This window comes from Haliotis asinina, chromosome 2 (assembly GCF_037392515.1).
Source record: "Haliotis asinina isolate JCU_RB_2024 chromosome 2, JCU_Hal_asi_v2, whole genome shotgun sequence".
In the NCBI taxonomy this organism is placed as follows: domain Eukaryota; kingdom Metazoa; phylum Mollusca; class Gastropoda; order Lepetellida; family Haliotidae; genus Haliotis; species Haliotis asinina.
In genome coordinates, this window is record NC_090281.1 from 46,042,406 (window position 1) to 46,070,386 (window position 27,981).

General features: G+C 41.7%; 1 protein-coding gene across 1 annotated transcript; it reads right to left on the reverse strand.

Annotated features, from left to right (window-relative positions):
* Positions 1 to 1,932: 1,932 nt before the first annotated feature.
* Positions 1,933 to 27,981, reverse strand: LOC137272583 (chitin synthase chs-2-like). The gene is made up of 15 exons (XM_067804973.1): positions 27,859 to 27,981; positions 22,125 to 22,377; positions 19,337 to 19,688; positions 17,917 to 18,950; positions 17,410 to 17,515; positions 13,181 to 13,317; positions 12,812 to 12,891; positions 9,684 to 9,789; positions 8,565 to 8,718; positions 7,440 to 7,653; positions 6,941 to 7,141; positions 6,242 to 6,639; positions 5,668 to 6,037; positions 5,063 to 5,317; positions 1,933 to 4,709 (listed from the first exon to the last, which is right to left on the reverse strand). The coding sequence occupies exons 2-15, from the start codon at positions 22,349 to 22,351 to the stop codon at positions 3,361 to 3,363; spliced, it is 4,983 nt and encodes a 1,660-aa protein (XP_067661074.1). The 5' UTR covers positions 22,352 to 22,377; positions 27,859 to 27,981; the 3' UTR covers positions 1,933 to 3,360.

A 27,981-nucleotide genomic window follows, 5' to 3' on the forward strand; every position in this document is an offset into this window, starting at 1 on the left:
TGCGTGAGTTTACTTTTACGCCGCACTCAACACTATTCCAGCTATATGGCGACGGTCTGTAAATAAAAGAGTCTGGACCAGACAATTCAATGATCAACAACATGAGCATGACATGTCAAAATTTCTTTACTGGAATGTGAGGCAAATCTGTTCGTAGCCACCACTAGAAAACCAAATTTAGAGCTATCTCCATTCCATCGATTTGCATTCGCAAACCATTGGTAATGTCTGTGCATCATACGTGATTCAATGTTATTGGAGATAAAATAAGTTCTACCAAAAGTACACAATGAGTTGCCACTGGCAGAGGTGTACATTAAATGTACGTCACTTGTAAGTGGTTTACATTGAAAATAATGGAAGAGCGCTAAGCCAATCAGACAACAGACATTTATATGTGAGGTAAGATAAAGGCTGATGTACCCTCTATATTTGTTTATGTTCTCTGAGCCCCGGCTCAAACATGGATGGTACATCAACCCGTGGACCTCGACATACCAGTGAACAATGTATTTGTGGTGCAACACAAACCAAGGTCACGTTTGAACTGTTTGAAGCACGGGCAGGAGATCATTTTATAGAGTAACAGAGATAGCCAATTACGACAATGGGGAAACAAACTTCGAGTTATTTCCCTTCCACCGATCTGCATACACAAAACATTTACGTGTATCATACATGACTCGGGATAAAGAATTACTAACACAAAGTACCAAATGAGTTTTCACAGTTGAGCATTCCCTCCGGGTAACATAGAAAATGTACCTCGCTTGTAAGAGGGGTACATTGAAAGTAATAGAAGAGCGCACTGCCAATCAGAAAACGACATTTATGTGCGAAGTAAGAAAAAAACTATACTTATTATCTCTCATGACCGTGTAACACGTAAGACCAACAAGACGTCATTGTTCAGGCACCGTTTGCACAAGCAGTTTTGCACTACTTGTCTTGATTGTCAAATCAGAGAATACCTAATACCCAAATCCGTTGGATCCTGGATCTTGAAAACTCCGAAACTTTGACACGTCAAGTCATTTTGTCATTTAAATGTGATCAAAGCAGATCTTCCCATCTAAACATTAACCAACAAGGGTTAACCCTGCTGTCCTGTTTAAAATAGCTCACCTCTGTCAGTATGTTTTTGAATGCGCTTGGTCCTACAAACTTTGTTAAAAAAACAGACATAGGTAACGCAATGCCTTTGAAAAAGCATTTATGTTGCATAAAACCACTCACATTAAACCATCTCCATAAAGACGTCAAGCACATGATAGAGAACATCACTCACAACATTTACTTATAACGTGACGACCTGAATGTCTGAATGTGCTCAGACACATGTTGTTTTCCCAGGTTATTAAATTTGCCAGCTACAACATGAAAACAAAAATGTTATTGATCTTACTGGTTTGCATATATGTACAAATGAAACCGTTGTGGTGATTATTTACGTGTTGTGGAAACATTAACTTATGTTACGTTGTGTTCTGTCTTGTAAACCAATGTACGTTTGAAAGCAAAGTTCGATATGCATTTTCTTCTCTTTACATACTCGTAAAGATCCAGGTTGTCCTTCTGTGATCCTTGCTTGTCATAAGAAGCAACCACCAAGATTTGATGGTCGGGCTCGCCGACTTAGTTAACACATGTCATCATATCCCAGTTGATGTTCATGCTCTTGTACCATGGATTGTGTGGTCCAGACTCGATTATGTACAAACCGACGCCATGCAGATGGAATATTACTGTGTGGCGTTAAACAAACAGCAAACAAACCTGACGAACCAGCACTCTCCCATTTCCATAATCTCTATGGAAACACGTCCTCAAAACCATCTGTTTGTTACAGCTCGTCATGTTCGCACTGTTACATCGCATGCATTTTAGAAAATATGAGTAATCATAATAAACCAACAAAGTCCTTCGGTCAAACACGTTCATTTGTTTATTTAAGTGTAAACAATCTCAAAATGTGGGAAAGTGAAAATAACCACAATGTCAAGCAGTTACTCTCTATTCCAAAATGGCTCGTTTGTATGAATAGGGAACCTTCACCATTCGCTTGTTTTTCTTCGAAATATGCACAGTGTATTACCCCCGTGTAATAGAATATAAAGTTACAGGTAAAAGAATGTTATCACTTAATTCTATAAAAAATAAAATAAAATGTTCGAGAATACCTACACAAAAGTAACGTCAATGTATTGACCAGCGTGTACTCCAGACATGGACCCTATTGAACATGTCAGAGATCATCTTGATCGTCAACTGAGACAGCGCTTACCAACTCCAGCAAAACAACAAGAATAGACTCTCTTGGAATCAGACACTTTAGTGATTATCATCAGTCGATAACAGCTCATGTGTTTATGAATCACGTTTGTTCACCTGAAATACTCCGTGAACATATGATATAATTCAAAATAGGGAATTGCATCGGATATTTTGTGCCACCGAAGCATCAAATTTGGAAATTTCAAAAAGAAACGTCTCAAAGTTAATTCAGAATTGTTTGAAGCGCAGGTACAAATGTTTGTAGCCATTGTTAGAATTTGCAGACGACAAGAAAAACAGATTTAGACATATTTCCTTTCCATCGATTTGCATTCGCAAAGCACCTGTAATTTCCGTACACCATTCGTGAATAAGAAAATGACATTTATGTGTGAGGCAACATGCACAGTACCCGGATGGGTCCATTGTAATTACGTTTTACATAGCAGTCAAAGTTCAAGGTAAAGAAGTACTTCCAGGAAGTACCAAATGAGTTCGGCATTTCCAGCGTGTTACAAAGAAGTTGTTACATGTTATTCGAGATAAAGAATTACTACAACGAGGGTATATAGTAAATATTACGCGCTTGTATTTGAGGTATATTTAAAATAATAGACGAGAACTACGTTAATCTGAAAATTATGTGTGTGACAACGTAAGTATAGATAATATAACGAAATGGTGCTCAGACTACAAAAGCAACAACACACAGTTACTGAGCAGCAGTAAGTACGTTTTACATATCATTGTGCAGTCGATAATGTTGATAATTAGTTGAGTGCAAATGAATAAGTATGACAGAAAATTGAAAGTAGCCAAGTCTTGGAATCATTATTGAGTGATGTGATCAACAAGTCGAGCATTTGTATCAGTGGAATCGACATACAAAAGTTTCATCAAACAGAACCATGTTAAAGTTCGTATTGAATGGACCATGCTGATATTGCCCTTTCAAACATGTGTACACCATGAAGTGGCATTGATCCTTTCATGTAACAGTAAACATCAAATGAAAATCTCCAACGTTCGTACGTCACTAACGTTTGTTGTTCATGACAACAAACGAAATACTGTTCTCACATAGGGCTAGAGTACTGTTTCCTCATTTGTTACAGAAATATATGAGCCCCGGTCATGATTTTTAACATCCCTGGAGTCCTCAAGTAAAGTATCTTCTGAGTCTGAGGTTTTGTTCAAGGCACGCAGCATGCCACTAGGCTGCATCTCCCCAAGTATCTGCCACCCAGAGGTTCGGGTAGCTTGGTCTTCCTTGTTTGAATGGAAGTCTACTTTCAGTTCCTTTGAGTCCCCATCTGTATCTGACCCTCTGTTGTTTCCCGTGGATGACGCTGGGGATGTAGTTCTGTCTTCAGGTAACGCAGACAGACTCGGTAGTATCGATCTAAGACTCTCAGCAAATCTCACCTTGGGCACTGTCTCTTCATTCTGTTTCGCCTTGTCATTGGCTTGTTCCACAATGCTCATAAGTTTTGGATTCCTGGCATGATTAAAACCCTTTTTCCAGTTATCAGCAGCTAACGTTTTTATTCTGCCCATCTGTTCTTTGTTCTTTAGCATCTCTGCTATGGTAAAAAATGACTGGTTAGACATTCCTGGGAAAACTTTTTTTACTTCCCTTGATACCTCTCCTTTTGATTCATCAACACCTTCTTCTATCGTTTCCTGATTGTCTGCTATCTTCTTCATATGGCTCAAGAATATTGAATTCAGGTTCCTTGGTTGGTCTATCTTTGATTTTTTAGAATCACGTAAAAAACGTGCCATCAACTGATCTTTCGGTGTCTGTCTAAATGTGTCGAAATGACTACTGACGACTGAATCTTCGGACAGCACACTTTGGTTGTCGTCCACTTGTTTAAGGCCTTTATACATTTCTTCCATTGCCAACATGAGTTTCTCTCTCTCATGTTCGATAGTTTTCTCAGACTTGAATTGGAATTGGGTTATTGAGGCTATAGCGAGAAGAGTAGAGAAGCGATGGGCAAACATACATATGAACTGAATTAACAGCAGAATACCAAAGATGATTGTGAAGGCAATGGCAACAGGCTCTCGAGTTGCTCCATTGTTTCCTGTGTCGCATGGTAGTTTAAACACAAGGCTTGGGGTGTACTCTGACACACTCTCCAAGATGAACATCAGAGTGACAAACAAACTATTAGAAAGGAAGAAAAAGGTGCACACCGTGTTACGCAAATGCGTGAGTCCATTAGCAACATCTTCTTTCTCATCCTTCGACAATACTTGTGGTTTGAGGTGTTCTTCAATCAGTTCCTCCCAGAAATGGTTCTCTTCATCTGATAGTTCTTCAATTATCCCTTCACCTAGTACTTCTTCGCCGAACCATCGGGGGTCACCCCATTCTTCATATTCCACTGGCACTGGTTCAGTATCATCTTCATATCCAGGATTTACTTGAAAGTGAGAAACACCCTCATTATTAAATCATTACTTGTGATTTCACATAAAGGTTACAGTTAGTAAATGCAGAAGATCTTTGAAATGAATTATATTTTGTAAGAAGCAGTAAACATTCCAGGTATATGGCAGTGGTTTGTACCAACAATCCAGAGATGATAATGAGCATCAATTCTCAACTGGATATGATGACATTTTCCAACCAGGTCACCAAGCCTAACCACCCGATCCAGTTAGTCGCTTCTTACAACAAGCATGGTATGTTGAAGATCCGTTCTGATATTCAGAACTTCATTTCAATCGAAAACAAAATAACGGAATGTGACGTGGAATTAGTATGAAAACTTACTGCGCATTCCTCCATCAAACATTCCGGACATTTTTGAATAGGGCATGTGCCCGTCATTCGATGTGGTTGAAATGTCATCATTTGAATCATCAGCACGATCATCCTTGTGTCTGAATGCAGACTCCAAGTCCTCCATTTTCTGAATCAGTATTTCCATCTTCGTCGTGTAATCTCTCAACACTGGCCTCGGGCAACATATACACCGAAACATATTTCCAAAGGAGAATACATAGTCGGAGTCAGCGTCATCAGAACCTGTAAAAGTGGATAAAATCGATTAATTGAACACCGTCTATCTATTAATGATACGTTACCCACCCGCGATCTCAACCTCCTTTTGGTGGGTATGTAAATTCTGTTAAAACAAGCAATGAACACGTCATGTTTTAGAACACCGTTTTCAAACAGATGAGGCATGGCTTACGAGTGGTACAGTAAGATATATGTAAATATTATACAACTTTGAAACACTAGTAAGATCCCTCAAACTATCTTCATAACTTGATTATATTGTTCAGCCTAGTGAAATGACACTCCATCATAATGGTTTAATTCATAATTTTAAGCCCTTCAGCATGTATTAAAATGACAAATCTCAAATTCACCTTTTATTCGATCTAGTATGCCCTGCATAGCTGACTGTTTCTTCTTTTTCTCTTGTGGTAGATTGTTCTCTGAAACTTTCTTCCCTGAATCCCTTGTACCCCAAGACCCTACGTTGAGGTTCCCAAAGGAATAGAACATGAGCAACATGGACATGCACGGTATAGCAAGGAAGTAGAGGAAACCATAGATCACATTGAAAAACTCCTGGGGATGGAGTAATGCCGACACTAGAAACACACCAACCACGAACAAGAAAAATCCAGCAGTCATTGAGCAGAAGTTACTCTCAACTATCTGTTTGAAGACACCAACCAGAACGATGGTCATCACAAGTGCATACACAACTGAGAGAATACCAGCGTAGGCTGTCTGAAATGCAAAAGGTAAAATAATCTATCTATCTATCTATGTATAAATCTATCTATCTAGCTAGTTAGTTAGCTATCTATCTATCTAGGGAAAAAATACTTCCCAGCCTCAAATATCAAACAGAAACAGAAAACGGACTTCAGTTAGGCACAAAGGAAGGGTAGCTGTGAAAGTTACTTTTCTTTTTTTTTTCAACTAAACTACCTGAATGTCGTCTTTTGCTGTAAAAATGAGTATGGTGAAGATGACCATTGGCAAAAGGTTGAGTAACATGGCTCCATACAGTGGCAGTTCAGGATATGCAGTGTTAATAGCACTGAATATTATGAGGAATATTGTTCCAGGTGTCAAGACAGATGAAACGAAGAGCAGTCCTTGATACAGAATGTAGAGCAGAGAGATGTCATTATTTGCCCTTCTAGCTGTGGCCGACGACTGCAAAAGATCAAGTATATTGGCCATTGTAGAAGGAGTCCATCGCCGTCGCTGATTGTAGAATTCTTTAAAACCTTCTGGGGCAAAAGTTTTGGCATCCGCTGCTGCGTTGTATTCTATTCTGTGACCTTGTTGCAGAAGCAGTGTACACAGCCAGCGGTCCTCCCCTGAAGTCATACGTAGTTTCATGTACGTTTAGGTGACACTTACCCAAACCAAAATGTTAGGAGCATTTTAAAGACATTTACAGCATATACCTGTGAACTTTACATCTGAAATGACATATAGAGCATATGCCTTTGATTTTTACTTTTTAATGACTTCTACAACATGTACTTTTAAACTCTGCCCTTTGCTAAATGTATCCTGTACAATATATACCTTTTAACTCTGCATTCATGTCTGTCAGTTTGAACAGCTATGTTAAAAGGAACACGTTTCCAGCAACATGAGCTCGTTAGTATATACCTTGATCAAATTGAACACGGTGTCTTGGTTCTGTGGCCTCTTCAGCATATTTGCGAAGGACGTTGTCGTCCATGAGAGCCGATGCCCGAAACATGCTGAAACAACCAGGACTGCACAGGACACAGCCAATCACATGCTCTGCTGCCTTCTGTAACCAGTGACTCATGGCGTATTCAAACTTCTGGTACCATATTATCGGACCTGTAAACATGTCTATATGTAAACAGGCGAGTCTGGACAAAAAATCCACTTATCAATAGCATTAGCATCCAACTCGGATACCATGATTTGTGTAATCCAGCGAACCTGGACACCCGAGGGCCTCTTTACATGCGTCGGTAGCTGAAGACCGATACGATGCTTCATGAAAAGGATCAACGTTGGCTTTATGATACACTGCGAAACGATGACGAACTGTGGCGGTGGTTTATTTCACGTTGCCTAAATAGCATGAAGGTCAAACAAAACATGACAGACGTTATACTTAAACATGACAGACCTGACCCAATCGGATGAATGCGACCACAAGCAGCTCCAACTTGATCGTTTTTCTTCATCCTGTCCAGCAACACCTGCACTGCTGATGGCTGGAAGTCCACGTCACCGTCCAGAGTGAGAATGAATGTTTTCTGGGACGTCTTACCCAGGGTCCTCTGCGTATTGCCTGGCTTCAGTATCATCTTGTATGACAACAGGTAGTACATGTACATCACCTGTTTACAGTTTACATGCCGTGTAAGGAAATCCAGGATGACATACAGAGATTAATACGCGAGCGTAGATGCCATGTTGTAGCTACAACACGACTGACATTTCCCGAGTGTTGTAAATACCATGTGACATCGATATCTACGCGAGTGTGTAAATTTCTTTATTATCGCCTTCCCTTCAGAAAGATTTAATTACAAATTGTTTTATGTTGAACAATTATGTTCCAGTTCCAGTGTTGAAAGCCATTAAATATAGATGAGCGTAAGAATAAATATAAGGCAAGGCAACATGTAAAACGTGACTACAATATGAAGAAATGTAGTGGGTAACAGTGTCCATACATATGTCAGACGGATAAACCGAGAGTAACTGAAGTTGTAGGTATATTGTGCCTGAAGAAAAGTTATCAATAAAAACAGCAAACTCGCTATGTCAAGTGATTATCTCTGTCGGACAATGGAATCGCTTCTAGAGTTTACTGCACGTGTGCTCCGAATCGTAAATATGTCATTACGTATGGATGATAGTGGCAGCATGAGTTGTATACTCCCCAGAGAGTGGAGATTGCTAATACGATGTGACGCTGAGACGGACATCCAATGATCGAAGGACACAACTACCAGCGCCTTGATCAAGCAATAGTTGCATGGATATGTGCGCTATATAAATATCCAATTACAATACGATATGGAAACTTGAGCAGTTACAGGGGAAGTTCGCGATTTATGTGTGTTAGGCTTGTGGGATGAGAGTTGTGTAAAATAACCTGGGAGTATATAAGAACCGATTCGAAAGAAACGAGTGTGCAAAGAGTGTGAAATATATGTGTATCTGTTGGTTGTCTCTAGTGTGTCTCTGGTGAGGCCATCAGTTAGAATATTTCCACCGCTGTAGAGTTATTGAATTGACTTGCCTGACTCCATCTCTTCTTAATCCGGATCTTGTCCTTGTGCTTGAGGTGTACTATTAGCTTGTTTTCCCCTGGCAATGAAAATACCAGGCGGCCTCCATATGGGGTTGCTGTCTTCACAGGGGGATCCAGGCATGGTATCGAGAAGTAGACTTCCCTGTAAGAAGATCACATGGCATTGCATATATATAAATCTTACATTTCATAACTTCGTCACCGTATATATGTTTTAGTGTCTCATAAGTCTGTTACATGTACTTCATTAAAAATATACTACTATGATTATTACTTATATCGTCTGTCTGTAACAAATTATACACTGTTATTATTTACAACCTTCTTCTTCAGCATAACATGCTGAATGTGTTGAAAGCCTAGCTGGCTCGGTGGGGTAGATGGCAGACTTTGTTTGATAGCGATAGCCTGACTCTGATAGTGTGGGTTCGAATCTCAGATGGGACTATACAGTGAAAGCGCAATCTAAGATATAGCATTTACCACTTTCTAAATGGGATTATGGTGCATTCATAACCTTCTGATCATTGTATTCAGCCCAGTGTTGATGGGATTGTGTTTACCGAGATCTACATGCACACGGGGGAAACCTAGCCCACCAGTACAAATCATATTACTCTTAACTGAAACCAACACCCATATGCGAGGTGCCTGATTTAGTTATACAGATGCTTGTGTTTTCCCCATGGTGTATGGGATATGCTTGCATGAGCTGTTCATATGAATTAAAGACAGCCAGCGATGTTACAGTACTTTGGGTGTTTATATGAGTGCTGTAGAACGATGTATGATATTTGTGATCGGGTGAGTGATGGAAGTGAGAATAAGTGATGGGTCACTGTGAGAATAACTTTTCGATAACACGGATGCAGCATTACAAGCAAGGAAGGTTTAGCATATAAATGTTGTTTCCATGAAAACTGAGATTTCTTGTTACTCAAGAATGTGACACTTTGTGCTTTAGTAGTCTCCAGATTGGGTTAGGTGGGGTGATTCTGAATTGATTGACTTCAGGTCTGCCTAGATGCTTCGGTGTATACTCGTATACTTCACTACACGACACAATTGTACTCCACCCGGCAATATATACCGCATGTGTGCTCCTACCTTACTGCTTGGTTGATGCAGCTAACAAAGTCTTTTACGTATTTGTTCACCAAATATTTGTCTTCGCCTTCTTCGTGGCCGAATGCATTGTCAAAGATTATATGTGCTGTGAAAAAACAACAACATTGCATCAAAACTTTTTCTGTGGTGGGTGATAGAGTAGATCTTAAATAGAGATGAATTTACAACCCTAATGTCAGACACGAGAAATGTGTTGGTATCACTGACTGGGGTTATAATAGACCTTAACGCTGATATATCTATGAGTTGCTGAATGTATTTATGTGAGGAATACCGAAATCGTTTTTGGGATCGATCAGCATTTGTTCCCAGTCTAAGATGTGTATGGAAATTATTATTTAATCACCATATTTGTTATCTAGCACATAACAAATGCCAGCATATTTTAATCGGTCTTAATAATTTGCAGTTATTTGAAACACGGATCTAAACATTATGAATATAAAATATAGCGAACTGAGTAGCAAGCCTGTGTTCTGTTATGGGTTCATTTCCAACAATCATTTTACTTTAACCAAAGAGGCGTGAAACAAAAAAATACACAGTTGATACTTGTATTGTAAAATTATTTAAACACTACAATCAAATTGCTGCTAAATCATAACTGAAAAGTAAATTCTAGTTACAATAGCAAAAAACTCGTCACAGAATAACCATCGTCACTCAAGATGGATACATGGGTGCGCCATCTCTGGAATGACAACAGCGACTACCATCGAGAAATGATCGGTGGCCAACAAGTTTCCAGCCCAGCCTGAAAGTATGTATTTGGCTGTGACGACGTAACGTTCGCATCCCATGTTACTCAACAGAAAACCTTCAGTCATGCCAGCATAACACAGGAAAGGCACACGGATGGTGGAGGAGTGGTCTGTTGTCAAATGAGTCTCGTTTTCTCTTGTAAGGTGCTGATGGACACAAGAGTGTATATAAGGCCATTAGTTGGTTAATGCACTTCGCGAGACCTTAGCACTTTCGGTGAAAAGCAACCTTTGATACCTTTAATATGGTCTCAGTAACAAATTTCCGATCTAACCATCCGAAAATTAGCCACCATTTACGACTGTCAACAGCTGTGACAGTCATGCTTGGTTGTATTCGCGATCTGGTTTGGTAAGATCATATATGGCAGTGGTGCAACCTTTTCTTGTCCCCAAGTATCTGGTACCGGAAGTAAGCTGGGGGCCCGTTATATCGCTGGCTTGCCCGCGAAAGGGAGCCAGGAACCAGTTTAATACCGTAAGCATCGACTCACGAGGAAACTATGCCATATAGACGTCGAAGGGAACGCTCTAATCTGTATGCATCAAGTGGATCATTTTGTTGGTGGTGGTGTGGTGGTGTGATGGTGTAGGGAAACAATCCGTCATGATGGCACCACAATTCCTGTACTTGTGGCAGGTGCACTTGGCCTATCCTTTTGCCTGATTTTCCCCCAAGGGGATGAAACGCATCAATGTGTGCGCTAGAGAAATTTACTATTCCAAACTCTTCAGTGAATTCTACAGACACTGAAGCTTGAATGGCAGAACATTCAACAGCGTTTTCTGCAACCATTCATTGCTTATATGCATCGCGGTCATCTGGTACACTGCTGGACGATACTACAATGGGAGTAAACCAGGTGACGTATTTCGCCAAACCTGCCCATAGTCAGTCATTTAAGGATAGACTTCCAGGAATCCACTGCACCGAGTATACATGCAGTGTGTGGAACTGAATACTAATCTTAAGAGTGAAAATGGGTGATTCATTGTTGCCACCAATGACCAGTCACTTCGTCACTTCAGACTTGCAATCGTCAGAACCTGATTCTTAGACAGAATGTTGATATAAAAAAGTCGATTATATGATTAATCTGCTGAGACACCAGGTCAGGGGATGGCCTTCCTGACAGAGGAAGAACCTGTGAAGATCAAGGTTAGAACTGATCTTCAGTTACCCATACTTGGCGCAAGAGGCGACTAACCAGACCGGGAGGTCAGACTCGCTGACTCGGTTGACACATGACCTCGTATTGCAACTGAGTAGATGGTCCTGCTGTTGATCAGTGGACATCAATGGTCCTGCTGTTGATCACTGGACATCAATGGTCCTGCTGTTGATCACTGGACATCAGTGGTCCTGCTGTTGATCACTGGACATCAATGGTCCTGCTGTTGATCACTGGACATCAATGGTCCTGCTGTTGATCACTGGACATCAATGGTCCTGCTGTTGATCAGTGGACATCAGTGGTCCTGCTGTTGATCACTGGACATCAATGGTCCTGCTGTTGATCACTGGACATCAATGGTCCTGCTGTTGACCACTGGACATCAATGGTCCTACTGTTGATCACTGGACATCAATGGTCCTGCTGTTGATCACTGGACATCAATGGTCCTGCTGTTGATCACTGGACATCAGTGGTCCTGCTGTTGATCACTGGACATCAGTGGTCCTGCTGTTGATCACTGGACATCAGTGGTCCTGCTGTTGATCACTGGACATCAGTGGTCCTGCTGTTGATCACTGGACATCAGTGGTCCTGCTGTTGATCACTGGACATCAATGGTCCTGCTGTTGATCACTGGACAAGACTCGATTATTTATAGGAATACTCCTTAGTGTGCTGTTAAACTGTTAACGCGTTAACCACCCTGAACATGTCCAGGAAATCATACTTTCGAACAATTTACTGGAATACTACCAAATACAATGTGACTGGCACGATTCGGGAAAAGAAGGATAAGTGTTCTAGTTACATTGATGTTCTCTTGTGGATCTTCCTCTGAGATAGTCTTTACAATTGTCAATTGAAGTCAGGCCCAACCATCTGTACGTTACGGCTGCAGCAGCGTCGGTAAAGAGATATCCCTCCCTTCGGATATGTTTCACGTTGCTTTTCATCGATATCGATATCAAGTCTATGTAAAGTTTCTGATTTTTTTAAAGCTTATATTCATAAATGTGATTAGAAAATATCTCAGGACTGTGTCAATGTTTGTCCAGCAGGTGCATTTGTATGAATGTAGTCCCAGATGAAAAACACGTAATACATGCGGCCTAATACTGAATAGCATCAAAAATACTCGTCAAGCATTCGTCAGTGGCATTCTACCTACCTTCCATTTTGTAGAAGTCTTTATCATGGACACCAAGTATTTCCTGGGCTTGTGCACGCGAATATTGATCCATATCCATTCTGAAAAGAAACGAAATTTGGAATTCTATTTGCCTGTCTACAGTATCCATGGATAGAATTACCACGGACACGGGGTTCAGTCTTATCCTAGCTATATCACTGAACATGTCTTAAACTGTACGAATGAATTTGTAATGAATCATCACCAGTTTCAAGATGAAAATGCTTAATCGAGAAAATGATTATTCTTGTCCAGCTAGAAAGTATTACATAGATAACACATCCAGATTCCCTTATTTGTAAAACTTATCTACAGCAGTTGAAAGATAATGACTTTATATATACTTACTTGAATATCGACTTGAGGAGTTGAAGCATTTCCACTTTTGTTTCATGCCACATCGTGACACAGATGTACACCAACGGGTCATCCCTCTGTTCATTTTGTTTGTTCTGCTCGCGTGTATTGTGCAGGTATACCTTTTTCTGGAAGAGGAACACATCAGATGTAGTGCACACAATAAGGAATGTTTCTCAACTAAGATCTAGTATTACACGGAAAACTAGACGGTATTCGGCAATATTTCATACCTATCGTGCCTAAAAACAAACTATAATTTCATAATGAATAAAGGTCTATTATATTCTGTCATCGAAGGACGGTGAACAACTAGCTTATCACAAACTGCAATTTAAATGTAGTAATGAAATGTAAAACATGACGGCTACAGATTATAAAATCAGGCTGCAGATTGCCAAAAACCAATGGGAGATAGCATTACATAAAAATGACAAATATTCTGCGATAAATAAGAGTGAAGAGATAAAAACTGTCATTGAAAGTTTTGAGACTCCCATTTCCTCTCAGGAGGACAAAATTTCACAATACCTTAACCCCCTTTGAGAAAGGTAAGGGCGTCATCTGTGAGATGATTCCATCCTACATAGGAAAGACCTGTGTATATCTCACAAGGTTTTCAAACTGGGACTAGATCTTTATCTTTAAATACGTGCGTGACTACAGAACGATGTCCGCCAAATCAACAATGCTTAAAGACTCAATATACTGCCAAACCATAAGCTGAAACGTCTGCCAAAATGTATGCAAATCACTGCGATATAGTCGAGAGAAGACAGTCGGAGACGTTTTCCTGGTCATATGCTTTACAGGGAAACGTTCCCCTGGTCATATGCTCTACAGGGAAACGTTCTCCTGGTTACATGCCCAACAGGGAAACGTTCTCCAGGTTATATGCTCTACAGGGAAACGTTCTCCTGGTCATATGCTCTACAGGGAAACGTTCTCCTGGTCATATGCACTACAGGGAAACGTTCTCCTGGTCATATGCTCTACAGGGAAACGTTCCTCTGGTTGTATGCTCTACAGGGAAACGTTCTCCTGGTCATATGCTCTACAGGGAAACGTTCTCCTGGTCATATGCTCTACAGGGAAACGTTCTCCTGGTCATATGCTCTACAGGGAAACGTTCTCCTGGTTATATGCTCTACAGGGAAACGTTCTCCTGGTTATATGCTCTACAAGGAAACGTTCTCCTGGTCATATGCTCTACAGGGAAACGTTCTCCTGGTCATATGCTCTACAGGGAAACGTTCTCCTGGTCATATGCACTACAGGGAAACGTTCTCCTGGTCATATGCTCTACAGGGAAACGTTCTCCTGGTCATATGCACTACAGGGAAACGTTCTCCTGGTTATATGCTCTACATGGAAACGTTCTCCTGGTTATATGCTCTACATGGAAACGTTCTCCTGGTTATATGCCCAACAGGGAAACGTTCTCCTGGTCATATGCACTACAGGGAAACGTTCTCCTGGTTATATGCTCTACAGGGAAACGTTCTCCTGGTTATATGCTCTACAGGGAAACGTTCTCCAGGTTATATGCTCTACAGGGAAACGTTCTCCTGGTCATATGCTCTACAGGGAAACGTTCTCCTGGTCATATGCACTACAGGGAAACGTTCTCCTGGTCATATGCTCTACAGGGAAACGTTCCTCTGGTTGTATGCTCTACAGGGAAACGTTCTCCTGGTCATATGCTCTACAGGGAAACGTTCTCCTGGTCATATGCTCTACAGGGAAACGTTCTCCTGGTCATATGCTCTACAGGGAAACGTTCTCCTGGTTATATGCTCTACAGGGAAACGTTCTCCTGGTTATATGCTCTACAAGGAAACGTTCTCCTGGTCATATGCTCTACAGGGAAACGTTCTCCTGGTCATATGCTCTACAGGGAAACGTTCTCCTGGTCATATGCACTACAGGGAAACGTTCTCCTGGTTATATGCTCTACATGGAAACGTTCTCCTGGTTATATGCTCTACAGGGAAACGTTCTCCTGGTCATATGCACTACAGGGAAACGTTCTCCTGGTTATATGCCCAACAGGGAAACGTTCTCCTGGTCATATGCACTACAGGGAAACGTTCTCCTGGTTATATGCTCTACAGGGAAACGTTCTCCTGGTTATATGCTCTACAGGGAAACGTTCTCCTGGTCATATGCACTACAGGGAAACGTTCTCCTGGTCATATGCACTACAGGGAAACGTTCTCCTGGTCATATGCACTACAGGGAAACGTTCTCCTGGTCATATGCTCTACAGGGAAACGTTCCTCTGGTTGCATGCTCTACAGGGAAACGTTCTCCAGGTCATATGCCCAACAGTGAAATGTTCTCCTGGTCATATGCTCTACAGGGAAACGTTCTCCTGGTTATATGCTCTACATGGAAACGTTCTCCTGGTCATATGCTATACAGGGAAACGTTCTCCTGGTTATATGCTCTACAGGGAAACGTTCTCCAGGTCATATGCACTACAGGGAAACGTTCTCCTGGTCATATGCTCTACAGGGAAACGTTCTCCTGGTCATTTGCTATACAGGGAAACGTTCTCCTGGTCATATGCTCTACAGGGAAACGTTCTCCAGGTCAAGGTAAACGTTCTCCTGGTCATATGCTCTACAGGGAAACGTTCTCCAGGTCATATGCCCAACAGTGAAATGTTCTCCTTGGACAGACAACTGGTACAGACTTTTTCCCCTGGAATGGATTTAGAGAACGTTCAGATTTATCCAGGTCTTTTTTCTCTTCCACTAACATCAACAGATTACTAAGATTCTGTGATATTATTACACAAATCACGAGTCAGTTTAGACTCACTGGTTGACATCTAGCCCCTTACTTCAGGCTAGGTTCTGTAAAATATTCAGTAATGTTTACACATGAACTGATGTATTTTCAGACAAATTTGTACAGTTGAACAGATTATTGTCATGAGTTCACGATACTATAAATCTAGCGAATTTTTAACAAATCTCAACAAAATTTAGTGGGGAAATCCAACTTCGATACAACCATATACATATATGTGTATATATTAAGACGGATTTCCGACAATTACAAGTCAAAATGACGACAGGTGGAGCGACAGTGCTATCCGAGGGTTAATAAAGTGTTTGGCCTCCTTGAGGGTTGACAACAGCGTTGCATCGTCTGTACATCTAGTGAAGGAGACGGTTCATGAAGGCCATAGGAACTTCCGTCCTTACTCGGTCCTTACTGAGAGAGTTCAGCTGCTGTTGTCGGCCTTGGTGGCACACCATTGAGCCTCCCCTAATCTCGTCCACAAGTGTTCTATCGGGTTTATGTCTGGATTGAGGGCAGGCTACTGAAGGGTTTGTATGCCGTGTTGATGGAGTATGGGCACGCGCGTTGTCCTGCTGGAAGACGCGGGGAAGGGTTTCAGCCCTTGATCATCGGGCAGGTGTTACACCATTTCCTCTACCAGGACCAATATTCTGGAACACCATAGGGCCTAGGTGGTGACTGACAGCAATAGCACAACACGCCATTATGCTCGGACCTCCTCGCGAGTCTCTTTCCATAACACTATCATCTGCAAAACGCTCCCAGAGTCGTCGCCACACTGTCACACTACCACAAGCCGTCAAGACGCAATACCGGCTTAAGGTGGAGAAGAGTACAGTTCGCCACTCCTGTGACACCAATTCCGATGATGCGTAGCCCACCGGAGACGAGCACGAAGTTTTCGAACAGTGAGGATCGGACCCCGGTGAGGTCTGCGAGATCTGACGTATCTCTGCCTCAAAATCAAAGTTTGGTCCCTCAGTACCCTTAGTAATCATGGCACGTCGCTACTGTCGAACAATGAATGATTCGGTGCACGTACAGTGACTCGTCTTACAGGGATGACACGTCGGGATGTACGTGCATTGTCAGTTTCATGAAATATATGTGCATAAAAAACATTAAAAACATCATTACTTTAGTAACTGCGTTTTGACGGCATTTTTTTATGTATATATCAAATACAGAATCTGAAACCAAATTGTTCTTGAACATTCACAACGAACCAGGTCGAACTAACATATAGAAAGTGAACAAATAATTAAAATTCAGATGAAATATATCTGGCAAGGTTTTTGGAAGGGTGAAATTTCATTTGCGGTTCAGTATATATACATTAAGATATAGTTTTTTTAGTCAGTCTAAACTTTTGATGAGGTGAACGGTTAGTAGTAGGTAAAACATACTTTCCTTGAATCACTTCTTCGAATGTTGATGCTGTCATCTGACCGCCTGTTCATCATCAATGATGTATCGAAGAATGCACCACAATAGAGAGGCCGGTTGAACAGTCTATAAACATAAGATGAGCCACATATCAATATTGCTGAACAAGCACAAACTATCTCATTTCTGTGAGCAATTTCTAGTACACAGAAAATATCAACAGTCGTTGATATCTGAAAAAGCAAAATGCTATGTATACAGTAAATAAGATACAGCACTGAATTGAGTGAGTTGAGTTTTACGCCACAATCAGCAATATTCCAGCTATATGGCGTATACCGCATTGAAGGTTTACATGATAACCTGGATGTGTACTGAATAAAAGTCAAAGCTTTGTAGGTGTATGGAATAAATGGCGAAAGATTGAAGGTATGCAAGAAGCAAACACATAACACAAGATCATATGTAGGTTAAATAGAGCTGCACGCACAAAAGATCAAAGACACAAAAACATAAATGATACGTACTTGTCAGTTGCCGCCACTCTCTGTGCTTTGGGAACCCATATATGTGCACACACCAACAGAATCGACAGGAAACCACCACATACGATTGGAAAATAATGGCTGTCTGAGTAAGTTTTCAAGAGTTCAAACACTGTATTGTGTGACGGTATCCAAGTCAGGTCGCAGGCGATGTTTTTGATAATGGGTGAATAAACGGTAATGAACAGCACAATGTACGATAATGGTGTACACAACGCCAGTGGCAAGGAGAAACACATGACCTGCGAACGGATCTTACATGCTGATTTTGCCATTTTGTATCCAATTCCACACAGTACTACAGCCGAAGAAGCAACAATGTAAGGCACGTGGCTTCCACAGTCAGTGCTGAGCTGGTTGACAAGCGTTAGATTGGTATAACCAATGAATGCACCACATCTGACTCCCTTTTCGGTCATAAATAGGAATGTGTCCCAACAATCTTGTCCTCTTGACCCAAAAATAATGACTAGGCATACACAGGTTAATACTATTTTCCATAATGAAGCCAACAAATCTATTTTAACTCTATTTTTGTCGATGAGTTTGAGTAAATCCGTAAGCGACTCTGGTTTGGCAAATCTCTCCTTTCCTGAAGATTTCTTGTTATTGTTATTATTGTGTAACTTCTTTTGACTCCTGTGTGATTTCCTTCTCTGTACAAAGTTGTCCCACCACCGCAAGGAAATTAGAACAAGAGACAAAGGTAGCAGGATTACCGTAACGTGAGATCTGGATGTATCCGTGTAACTGTTCCACGTAGACACACCTATGAAAACTCCCTGAAGAATGAAAGTTATTACGGATACTGACCTCCAAAACGGCGAAGCAAATTCTTCGTGGGTGTTAGTTTTGCCATCCATGTCACCTTTTCGGGTCCAAAATATTTTATTGAATGCAGGCACAAGTCCCACTCCTTGACTCAGCATTAAGACCATGACCGGATCAAAGCTGGGAGCTACCACGAACACGAATAAGCATAGCCCAATGGAATGGAGCGTCTCAAACAGCATGACCTGTTACAAAAGAAGATAAGTTTCATGTAATTTACACATCCATTTTCCATGTACACCAAAAGGAATGTGTTTAGGAGGATACACAAAACAAGATATTTGATTGCACTGACGTTGACATGTGCAGAATTTCACCCACAGTGCAATACAAAGCTTTCGAAAAAAAACATGGAGAAGAATAAGGAAACACTTGTACTTTCAGGTGTTCCCTTACTTGTTTTCATAAGTATATTTCTTATTTTAAAGGAACATACGTCATTCATTGGAATTATCGATACATCATTAGTGATTTCAGCACATTTAGTGTAGATAGCTCTCATAGGACCTGATCTGAAAGCAGACAGAGGAGATATAACAAAAATAATGTACGATAATGTATAACTTCTTACCACAACGAAGGGAATGATTTGCAGTTTTCTTTGCTTCTTGAAGATGAATCTGAAGGTATTTCTCAAAATGATAAAGAGGTAAGGCGCTGTGATAAGGATCAACATAGACCAAAGCCATGGTACTTTGACGGTCACCCCCAGTCCTTCATCCGACGGAGAACCTTTATTGATGTTTGCGGCAATGAGGAGAAAGCACAACTTGCTGAATGTTGCCGAACCCAAGACAAGGAGGAAAAGAAAGATACATAACGTGATCCGGACTCCCACGTGCACGCGGTTCCAGAAACGGAGAGTACGCACTTGTCCTTTCACCGGTGGCACTATCTTGAACACATCCCAGTTATTTGTAGCACTGCAAAAGAAGGTTCTCAGCAGTCAGCAGACATCGCCATCGTTTGTACATCAGAAACCTGACCCGAGAGGCACTAGGTTCATCGTCATTTGCCTTATCCCACCAGGTACCTATCCACTGATCGGTGAGCAGAGATTATCTTGAACACACTCACATGTCTATATAATATGAGACCACATGCGTCAGGAGTGCTTCGTTTTGTCATGTGTGCTACATTGTGCTTCGTTCTGTCAAAAACACGCAGGAGGCAAGTTGCCAATCTCTGTCCCCCATCCAACTCTCCGTCACAAAACGTTGCTAAACTTCAACCAATATGTGACCAGGAGCTCTATGAACAAACCAACACAGCATCGCATCACAACACCACCACGCCATACTACCAGCACACCACCACTGTACCACCCCACCGTCTCACCACCCCACCGTCTCACCACACCACCGTCTCACCACACCACGAACGCAACACCATAAACAGTATACACAATAGGGGAATGAGACCAGGTTCGGTTAAAGTCTTAATTATCATAATTAAAGGTTTTGGGAAACCAGCTCCCGTTCCCATATTGTGTATACTACTCACACCCCGGCAATCCCATTACACGGCAGGATATCTCTGTCGGTGATCGGGAGTTGCAGGAGACATTAAGTATTTCATGCCCACTGTATCTAAGTTGTAAGTTTTGATCGACCACGTCGGACCGTTGGCTCGTTTCCGAGTGTCTCCCACGTGTTCGCCCGGCCGGTACAGGTTCCTCAACACGACCCGGTCGAGTATATATTTCTCTCTCGCGATGAGCTCCGGTCGCGCCTGACTTGGACGTCGGGCTTGCCCAGTAGAAATCCGGGATCGACTATCACTACGCATAGAGTTTTAGCAGACTGTTGCACGACTAATCGAAATACAGCGGGAAAAGACACTATTTGCGAACGATGCCTCCACGGCTTTACGCGAATTGACATGTTGGAATTGCTCTGGAGACTATCTCGGCGTGGGACAGACAGCCGTCCAAAAGGACGTGACCAACGAAAACGACGAGAACGTCTTAAAATTTGTCAACGGAAAAATAAAAAGCCCGTGTCGCACGTCATCTACACCGAATTCGAAGCCCTCATCGTTGCTCCATCCCCGGATGAAAGTTTCATGTACAAAATGCAAGAACACGACATCTCCGGGTTCGGCTACGTGGTCGTTTGATGCGACGTGAAAACTAACACTGCCATGGTGTACAGAGGTCCCGACGCGGCCGAAAGATTTCATCTCGGTCGTTCACTATCGCTTGGAATCAAACTCACGAAATTTCACAGGGTGCCCGAGTGCGATCGAAGTCTTTGGATGGAGCCTTCTATAAGAATGAAGGCGGATACATGCCTATTAAAGCTGGCCACCAGCGATTTTGGAAAGCTCATGAACAACTTGGTGTTCTGCAAGACGATAGAAAATTTGAGAAAACGTGTAAATGTGAAATTAGTCTGATCAAACGAGAAGTCAAAACTCAGGAAGCTGATGGCCAGCCTGGTATTTAACCAAAGCAAAATGTATTATGACGATTTGGCAGCACTGCACATGAACAAAAGCCACATTAAATTCCTTCGTGAGGATGATCATCCTTGACCCATCCAAACACTTGATGCACGACTTTTATTGCAACGCTTTCACGAAGCCGTACGACGGCAAGTGCTAAGTTCTGTAGACGGACACGGATTCCCTGCTGATGGAAATTCACACCGAGGACGTGTACGGGGGCATGAAGAAAATATGTACCTGTACGACACCAACGACTACCCGAAAGACCACCAGATGCGTGGGCAAGATGAAGATCGAGTGCGGGGACACGTCGATCGCGGAATACACCTGCTTGCGACCCAAAATGTATTTGATCGAAAAAACAGACGATGACAAAATCAGGTAGGTGACAGGCGTAAACAAATACCTGGTGAAAAACACAAATCAATACTACCATCTTGGCACATTATCACATAATTTGATCATTTTGCTTGCATTCATTGAGCCTCCTTATTCAATTGACTTGATGACACAATATCACAATGAAAGATATCTTCCCCCCTCACTTGATTGTCTGGTTCATAATTTATGTTACTGGATGAAACATTGCCGATGCGATGTTGTTTTCTGTAACATTATTCCGGTAGGCATATTACATATTATTCTAATTATTTATGTTATACAATCATAGGTGCTACAGGACATGACAACGTAAAGAGGAGTTAAATACTAACTGAATGACTCGATTATTTAGTGATCGCCGCCATCTACCTGGAATAATGTTCAGCCATTCATCACGAACTATAAGAACTCTTTCAACAAAGGGATACCAGATGTTCGAAACCGGAGGCAGTAGGTGAGATTATTTAAATTTCAGGAAGGTTATGTATTCCAGCTCCGGAGGCAAATGTGTTTCCATAACAACAACGTACCTGGCCTTATCCTCCTCGATGTCGTTGTCGGTGTAGTTGCCGAGCTCAATCCGGTTGGTAAACCCCTCTTCCAGGTCCTCACGATCCTCGTCCAAATTGTCTCCATAACTGACATCGTCGTCCTCGTCGTCCATGTCGTCCATGTCGTCCATGGTGTCTGCATATGATGCGTTGTCTACCCCCTGCCCCGGAACCTCGCCGTTCGGCAGATATGGCTGTCGAAACATCCTCCGTGCAGATGACTCCTCTGAATCTGCAAAACAATTTTGAGTTGATTATGCAGCACAATATGTGATCTTTTACTTACAAATTTTAAATTGCACTTGGCAGCGAAACACAAATTGAATATTTAAATGGGGTATTTAATGGATTTGTTACTGCCTACTGATGTCAGCAAAATTTCTGTACACCCTTGTCCAAAAAAAACCTCATGAAACAAAATAATGGTATTATAAAACCTAATGGACAGAATTACATTTAAAAGGAACATAGCCAACATTTATATTAGAAAAACAAGAAACCAGCAAGTTGTTTTGGAAATTTAAAGCGATACAACATTACGATAATGGATGGAGAAGATACGATCAAGCAAATAGGTATAGCATAACAGTAAACAGAACATGTAGGCGGTGTCTTGTAACACTTCACACTTCTTGCAGCGCCCGAACCTGTTCGGCTAAGGTAGCTGGTGGACGTTTAGGACATGCCTCATATCTCATCGACTGTGCTTCAGCTGAATGAAATGTTCAGTAAAACATTTTGTCCATTGACTGTCAAAATTACTTTCACAAATTTAAGGAAAACGTATGCCGCCAACTTCCAAATCTTGTAAAATCTGTAGTATGTCTTTGCTGATGATTTATCACACAGAAGAGGTTATGTTAATCCGTGCACAAAGCGCCTGAATATGACGGAAAACAACTCTAGTTCGTTTTAGATGTGTGGAACTTTTTCCAATTCCTATTTTGAAAACACTATGTAACAAAGTATAATATTAATCCAGTTTAATATCTACATTACTCTGTTTCATGAATAACGACAATATATCATGACACGTCATCAATTCATAGAGTGATCATGTTATCAATTTAGGGGATTTTAATAATTATGAGGTGAGATTCAGAGATATACGAGATGTACATTCACATGATATTATGTTATAGTGTTATGATATAAGTTGCAGTTTATGTTAGACTTTTGGCAAGACTGGACATTGTGTCGTACACTTATCTCAAGTGAAGGGTACACACACCCCCAGTATATCATGATTCTAGATAACGGCTAATCAGACTTCCTTGATGGTCCCGCTACACCTATCATGAGTAATTAAGTCTCGTTCCGAGAATCAAGGTGCGGAGAAGATATAGAACGTCAGTGTAAATGAATACCCAGCCTTGACTAACCACTGAAACACATTCCGGTTCGTGAACAGACACAAAAAGCCTTGAAGGTCAATCCGAGAGTGCAAGTGACCTAAATTCTCCCTCTGAGTTGATTATCCTCGGAATGAAATTTCATTTGATGTTGAGCGCAAAATAACAGTGAAGCCTGTAAGAACTGACCATTGGAATTCGGTGATAAAACTACATGATGCGCCAGACTAGTGATTCGGGATCGAGCCCATCTGTGACCGGGTGTAAAAACCTTGGAGTCAACTTTGTGTCGCCACAACCTCTAGTATACAGAACACAGTACACAACACTGTGCACTTAAAAGAACCCACTAATCCGTTGGTATATGGTCACATGGTGGCCACACAAATACGTGGAAAAGCGAAAAAAAGTGTGTGTGTGTGTGTGTGTGTGTGTGTGTGTGTGTGTGTGTGTGTGTGTGTGTGTGTGTGTGTGTGTGTGTGTGTGTGTGTGTATATATATATATATATATATATACAGGCCTTCATGAAAATTGGGTAAGCTCTGCGCTAACAGTGGTGTCCTCCATGCAAATGATTTTCAAAACAATGCAAATGTTTACAGCCTGACGCCTCATAGATGAATTCCTACAATACATTAATCTGAAAACAGCCCTCTCAGTTATATGTGTACAAGGGGGTGGGTTCAGGATGTCCGTGATATCATATCAGATATGACTAGGTTACTCTCAGATATGTCATAAGAGGTCATGACGGTTGAAGTCCTTATATACTTAATAACTCTGTGTTTGTGATTTAAATTGCAACAGTGCAACATTCAGGTTTCTCACTGCAATTATTTACGTAAAATATATGAGGAAAAAGGATACGAATTGAATGCTGCTTCCAAGCATGTTGTCTTTCTGGTTGTATAGTCAGTTTAGATTTAGACATGTACTTCAGAAGTAAGATTATTCTAAATTCTAAGTTGCAGTATTTGTGACTTATAAAAGTGGCTGCTAAACGTTCTTTTGGAAAAAACATAATGTGCCTAAACCAGATGTGTACTTTCTTTTGTTTCCTGGATGCAATAGCTACTTTTAGTTACCATGCTGGCTATGGATCCATGAAGAACACAGGGTAGTATTTATTTAATACCCCAAGAAAACAGGGAATACTTGGAAAAAAATAAATTTACTCTGGTAATAGTTACATATTATTAGACAGTGTCATAATTCCCTATGATCCGGTGGTTTGGAGTTTGTCCCACTCCTCGTCAAGCGCCTGAGCAAGTTCAGTCAGCCCCTTTGGCGGCTCATGACTGGGACATTTATTTATCTTGCTCCGTTAAAAAAGGTATGATTTCTTTGCTGCCATTGTATGCTATGGATGCTTTGCAGCTGGAGGAGCACTGGCGTCTTCTTGCTGAAATACACGATTGCCAGTCGTGGCTTATGGCTATCCATCCGGCTGCTGATGTCAGCGCTTATGGTGTTATGTGATTCTCCATAACAGCAGTCGTAACTGCGATGTGATTATCTATGGGATAGTTGCCACCACCGCTATCTGAATACCCATCAGACTATTGATGTTACTAGTCTGTGAATATCCATCCGGTTTTTGACGTGACTGTTATGTGATTATCGATATGGATGTTGGTGCCACCGGTATGTGATTACCCATCAAACTGTTAACGTTACTGCTATGTGAATATCCATCGAACTGTTAGCGTCACTGCTACATGAACTGGTGCTTCTGCTATCTGATTATCCATCACGGTGTGGGTGATACTGCCATGTAATTATCCACTCAGCTCTCGGTCACACTGCTGTGTGATTATCCATCCGGCCATTCGTTACACTCCCATTTATTTACCCATCCCGCTGACGATGGCACTGTCATGTAATTATCCATCCAACTGTTAGTGGCACCGCTTTATGAGCAATCGTCCTTCTGTCACACGGCCATGTGATTATCCACCCAGCTCTTGGTCCTACTGCTCTGGGATTATCTATCCCGCTGTTCGTGATACTGCCGTATTATTATCCATCCGGCTGTTGGGCACATCGTGTTATCCATCTGGATGTTGATGACTCGGTCATGTGATTATCCAATGGGTTGTTGGTTTCAATGCCATGTAATTATCCATCAGACTTTTGGCGTCACTTGTGTCACTATGTGATTATCCGTCCGGATGTTGACGGTACTGATGTGTGATTATTGATGGTATTCATGGGACTGTTGGTGTCACTGCTGTGTGATTGTCCTTCTGTCTGCTGACGTAACTGCTATGTGATTATCCGTCTGTCTGTTGACGTCACTATCCTCATGATGCAACATTTTACCTTGCATCACATAATGGTATAAAACGGTATGTGCTACTTTTATTAGAATTTCTTATTAGTCTGCGAATTCTCTTGGTAATGAAAGAGGAGCTACATGACATTTCTTCCGTAAAAGTCATGACCTGACGTGAAGTGACAATAACCCTACGAAGCTCTTGGCAATGCCGACTGCACATCGCCTGATCATACAGAGGATGTATACTGAGTCAAAAAAGAAACTTCACATTCTTCCTTCAGGTCAGGATAAAAGAACAAGACATGGTAAGATGGTTAAATTGTTATTATTTCATTGTTGCGATCTGTGTGGTGCACACGATACACTGACAGTGTCACAACCAGTTTCATTAGGCTACACCGCCGTTCCAAAACATGGGTATACAGAATGTCAAGTCACAAGGATAAAAATACGAAATTTCGCAGTTCAGTATTGTGTATGACTGCCTCGCGCATTCACCACTGCCAAACACCGTCTCCTCATCGACTGCCTGATGCTTGTGAACACTTGGTTGGGGATTCTGCGCCATTGCTCTTGCAAGGCAGCGCCATGTTCCTGCAAATTCTGAGGTTGGTTCCTAAGATCACTAAGCCTTCTCCCACACGTGCTCCGTTGGAGTAAGGTCAGGGGTACTCGATGGCCAGTCCATGACGTTGATTCCAGCGTGCTGAAGGATATTTCGAGTCAACAACGTGGTGTGCGGCCTAGCATTATCATGCTGAAACTGTAGACCTGTGCCATGAGCCACCATGAAAGGAAGGAGTTCAGGGGTGATCACCTGATCACGGTAAGCAGCAGCTGTAATTGTTTCCACGGATGACCAGAAGTCGGGAAGAAAGCACCCCACACCATGCAATTTCCGTCCACGAATCTGTCGACTTCCTGTACACAACATTAGGCATACCGTTCACGACGTCGTCTCCACACTCTATGCCTGCAGTCCGTGAATCTGAGGGTAAACCAGGATTCATCGCTAAAGAGAACTCGACGTTGGGCCCACAGCAGACGTTGACGTTGATGAAACGGCGTCAAAATTGGCCCAGGATATGGACGTTGAGAATGAAGATTGGCAGCCAGCAACCGATTTCGAATGGTTTGTGAGGACAGTCGAGCCCTAAACATCTCAACCCTGGTTCGTGTAGACGGCAGAAATCTGTCACGTAGGTGACGTAGGACGATTTGACGGCCTTCTGCACGTGACGTCACACGTGGGCGACCCGACCTTGGGCGATCAGAAGTGGTGCCAGTTTGTTGTAGACAACCTCGCAGGTCATACACAGGTACGACGGCTGCATTCCATTGCTCTTACGATGTCAGTAACTGATCTTCCCGCTTGCAACATGCTAACGGCACGTTCACGTTGCAGATTTGACAATCGTGGCATTTAAAGTACTGTTAGAACTGTGGATTAAAAGTGTTTTCAATTCTTGAGGCCTATGCAAACACGTGCAAATGAAGAAAACTTCGATGTGAAGATCACGTGATCGACTGCACGTGCAAAACCTGATTTGGCGTTAACGTCATTTGCACGACTAATGGATGGGTTTGGGTGGGTTTTGCTAGCGTTCTTCTAGAGCCGAAAGATGGGGTTACATAAATTTCGGTTACATAAATGCATCATCAGAGAAAGATTATTCGTTATTTTTAAAAAGTAGTAGTTTAGCACAACTGTGGGACTACCAGAATCAGCACGATACCCAGGAATGATAAGAATTAGTCTATCTTATCTGAATGTGCAGACCTCAGACATGACATATAACGCACATTGCAGTTGCGCTGAGGTCCCGTCAAAAAATCTAATGTCCCTTGATGTGGTGTATTTCGTTTCAAACAGAACCTTTTTGGGCCAAAAATGTTTTTCATCACCACTAATATCTTATATTCACACCAACATTTCGTGATCCACTAACTCTCACAGAGTATAAGCACAAATAAAATAATTATTTGTGACAAACAACAGAGACCAGAAATTTACCATTGGTCTTGTAGACTTCAAATAGTTTGGTGTAGGAATCGTTCATAAATTGTCGTTAATAATCTTACCCTATATCGCAGAAGGTGGTGTTTACGACGTCCCCTGGCGAGTTGTCTATGCTGTGTAATCGGTGACCACACAACGGGGCTCCTGTTACACGGACCTGTCGCCACTGTGGCTGACAACAGTTT

What these genes read in the sequence shown, in the direction of transcription:
- LOC137272583 (XM_067804973.1), bottom strand. Translation starts at nt 22,351, where the DNA reads ATGTTTCGACAGCCATATCTGCCGAACGGCGAGGTTCCGGGGCAGGGG. An exon ending in AAATCATTCCCTTCGTTGTG is followed by an intron (nt 18,951 to 19,336) that starts GTAAGAAGTTAT and finishes CTTTTGTAACAG; the next exon opens with GTCATGCTGTTTGAGACGCT. An exon ending in GAAGAAGTGATTCAAGGAAA is followed by an intron (nt 13,318 to 17,409) that starts GTATGTTTTACC and finishes TTCCTCTTCCAG; the next exon opens with AAAAAGGTATACCTGCACAA.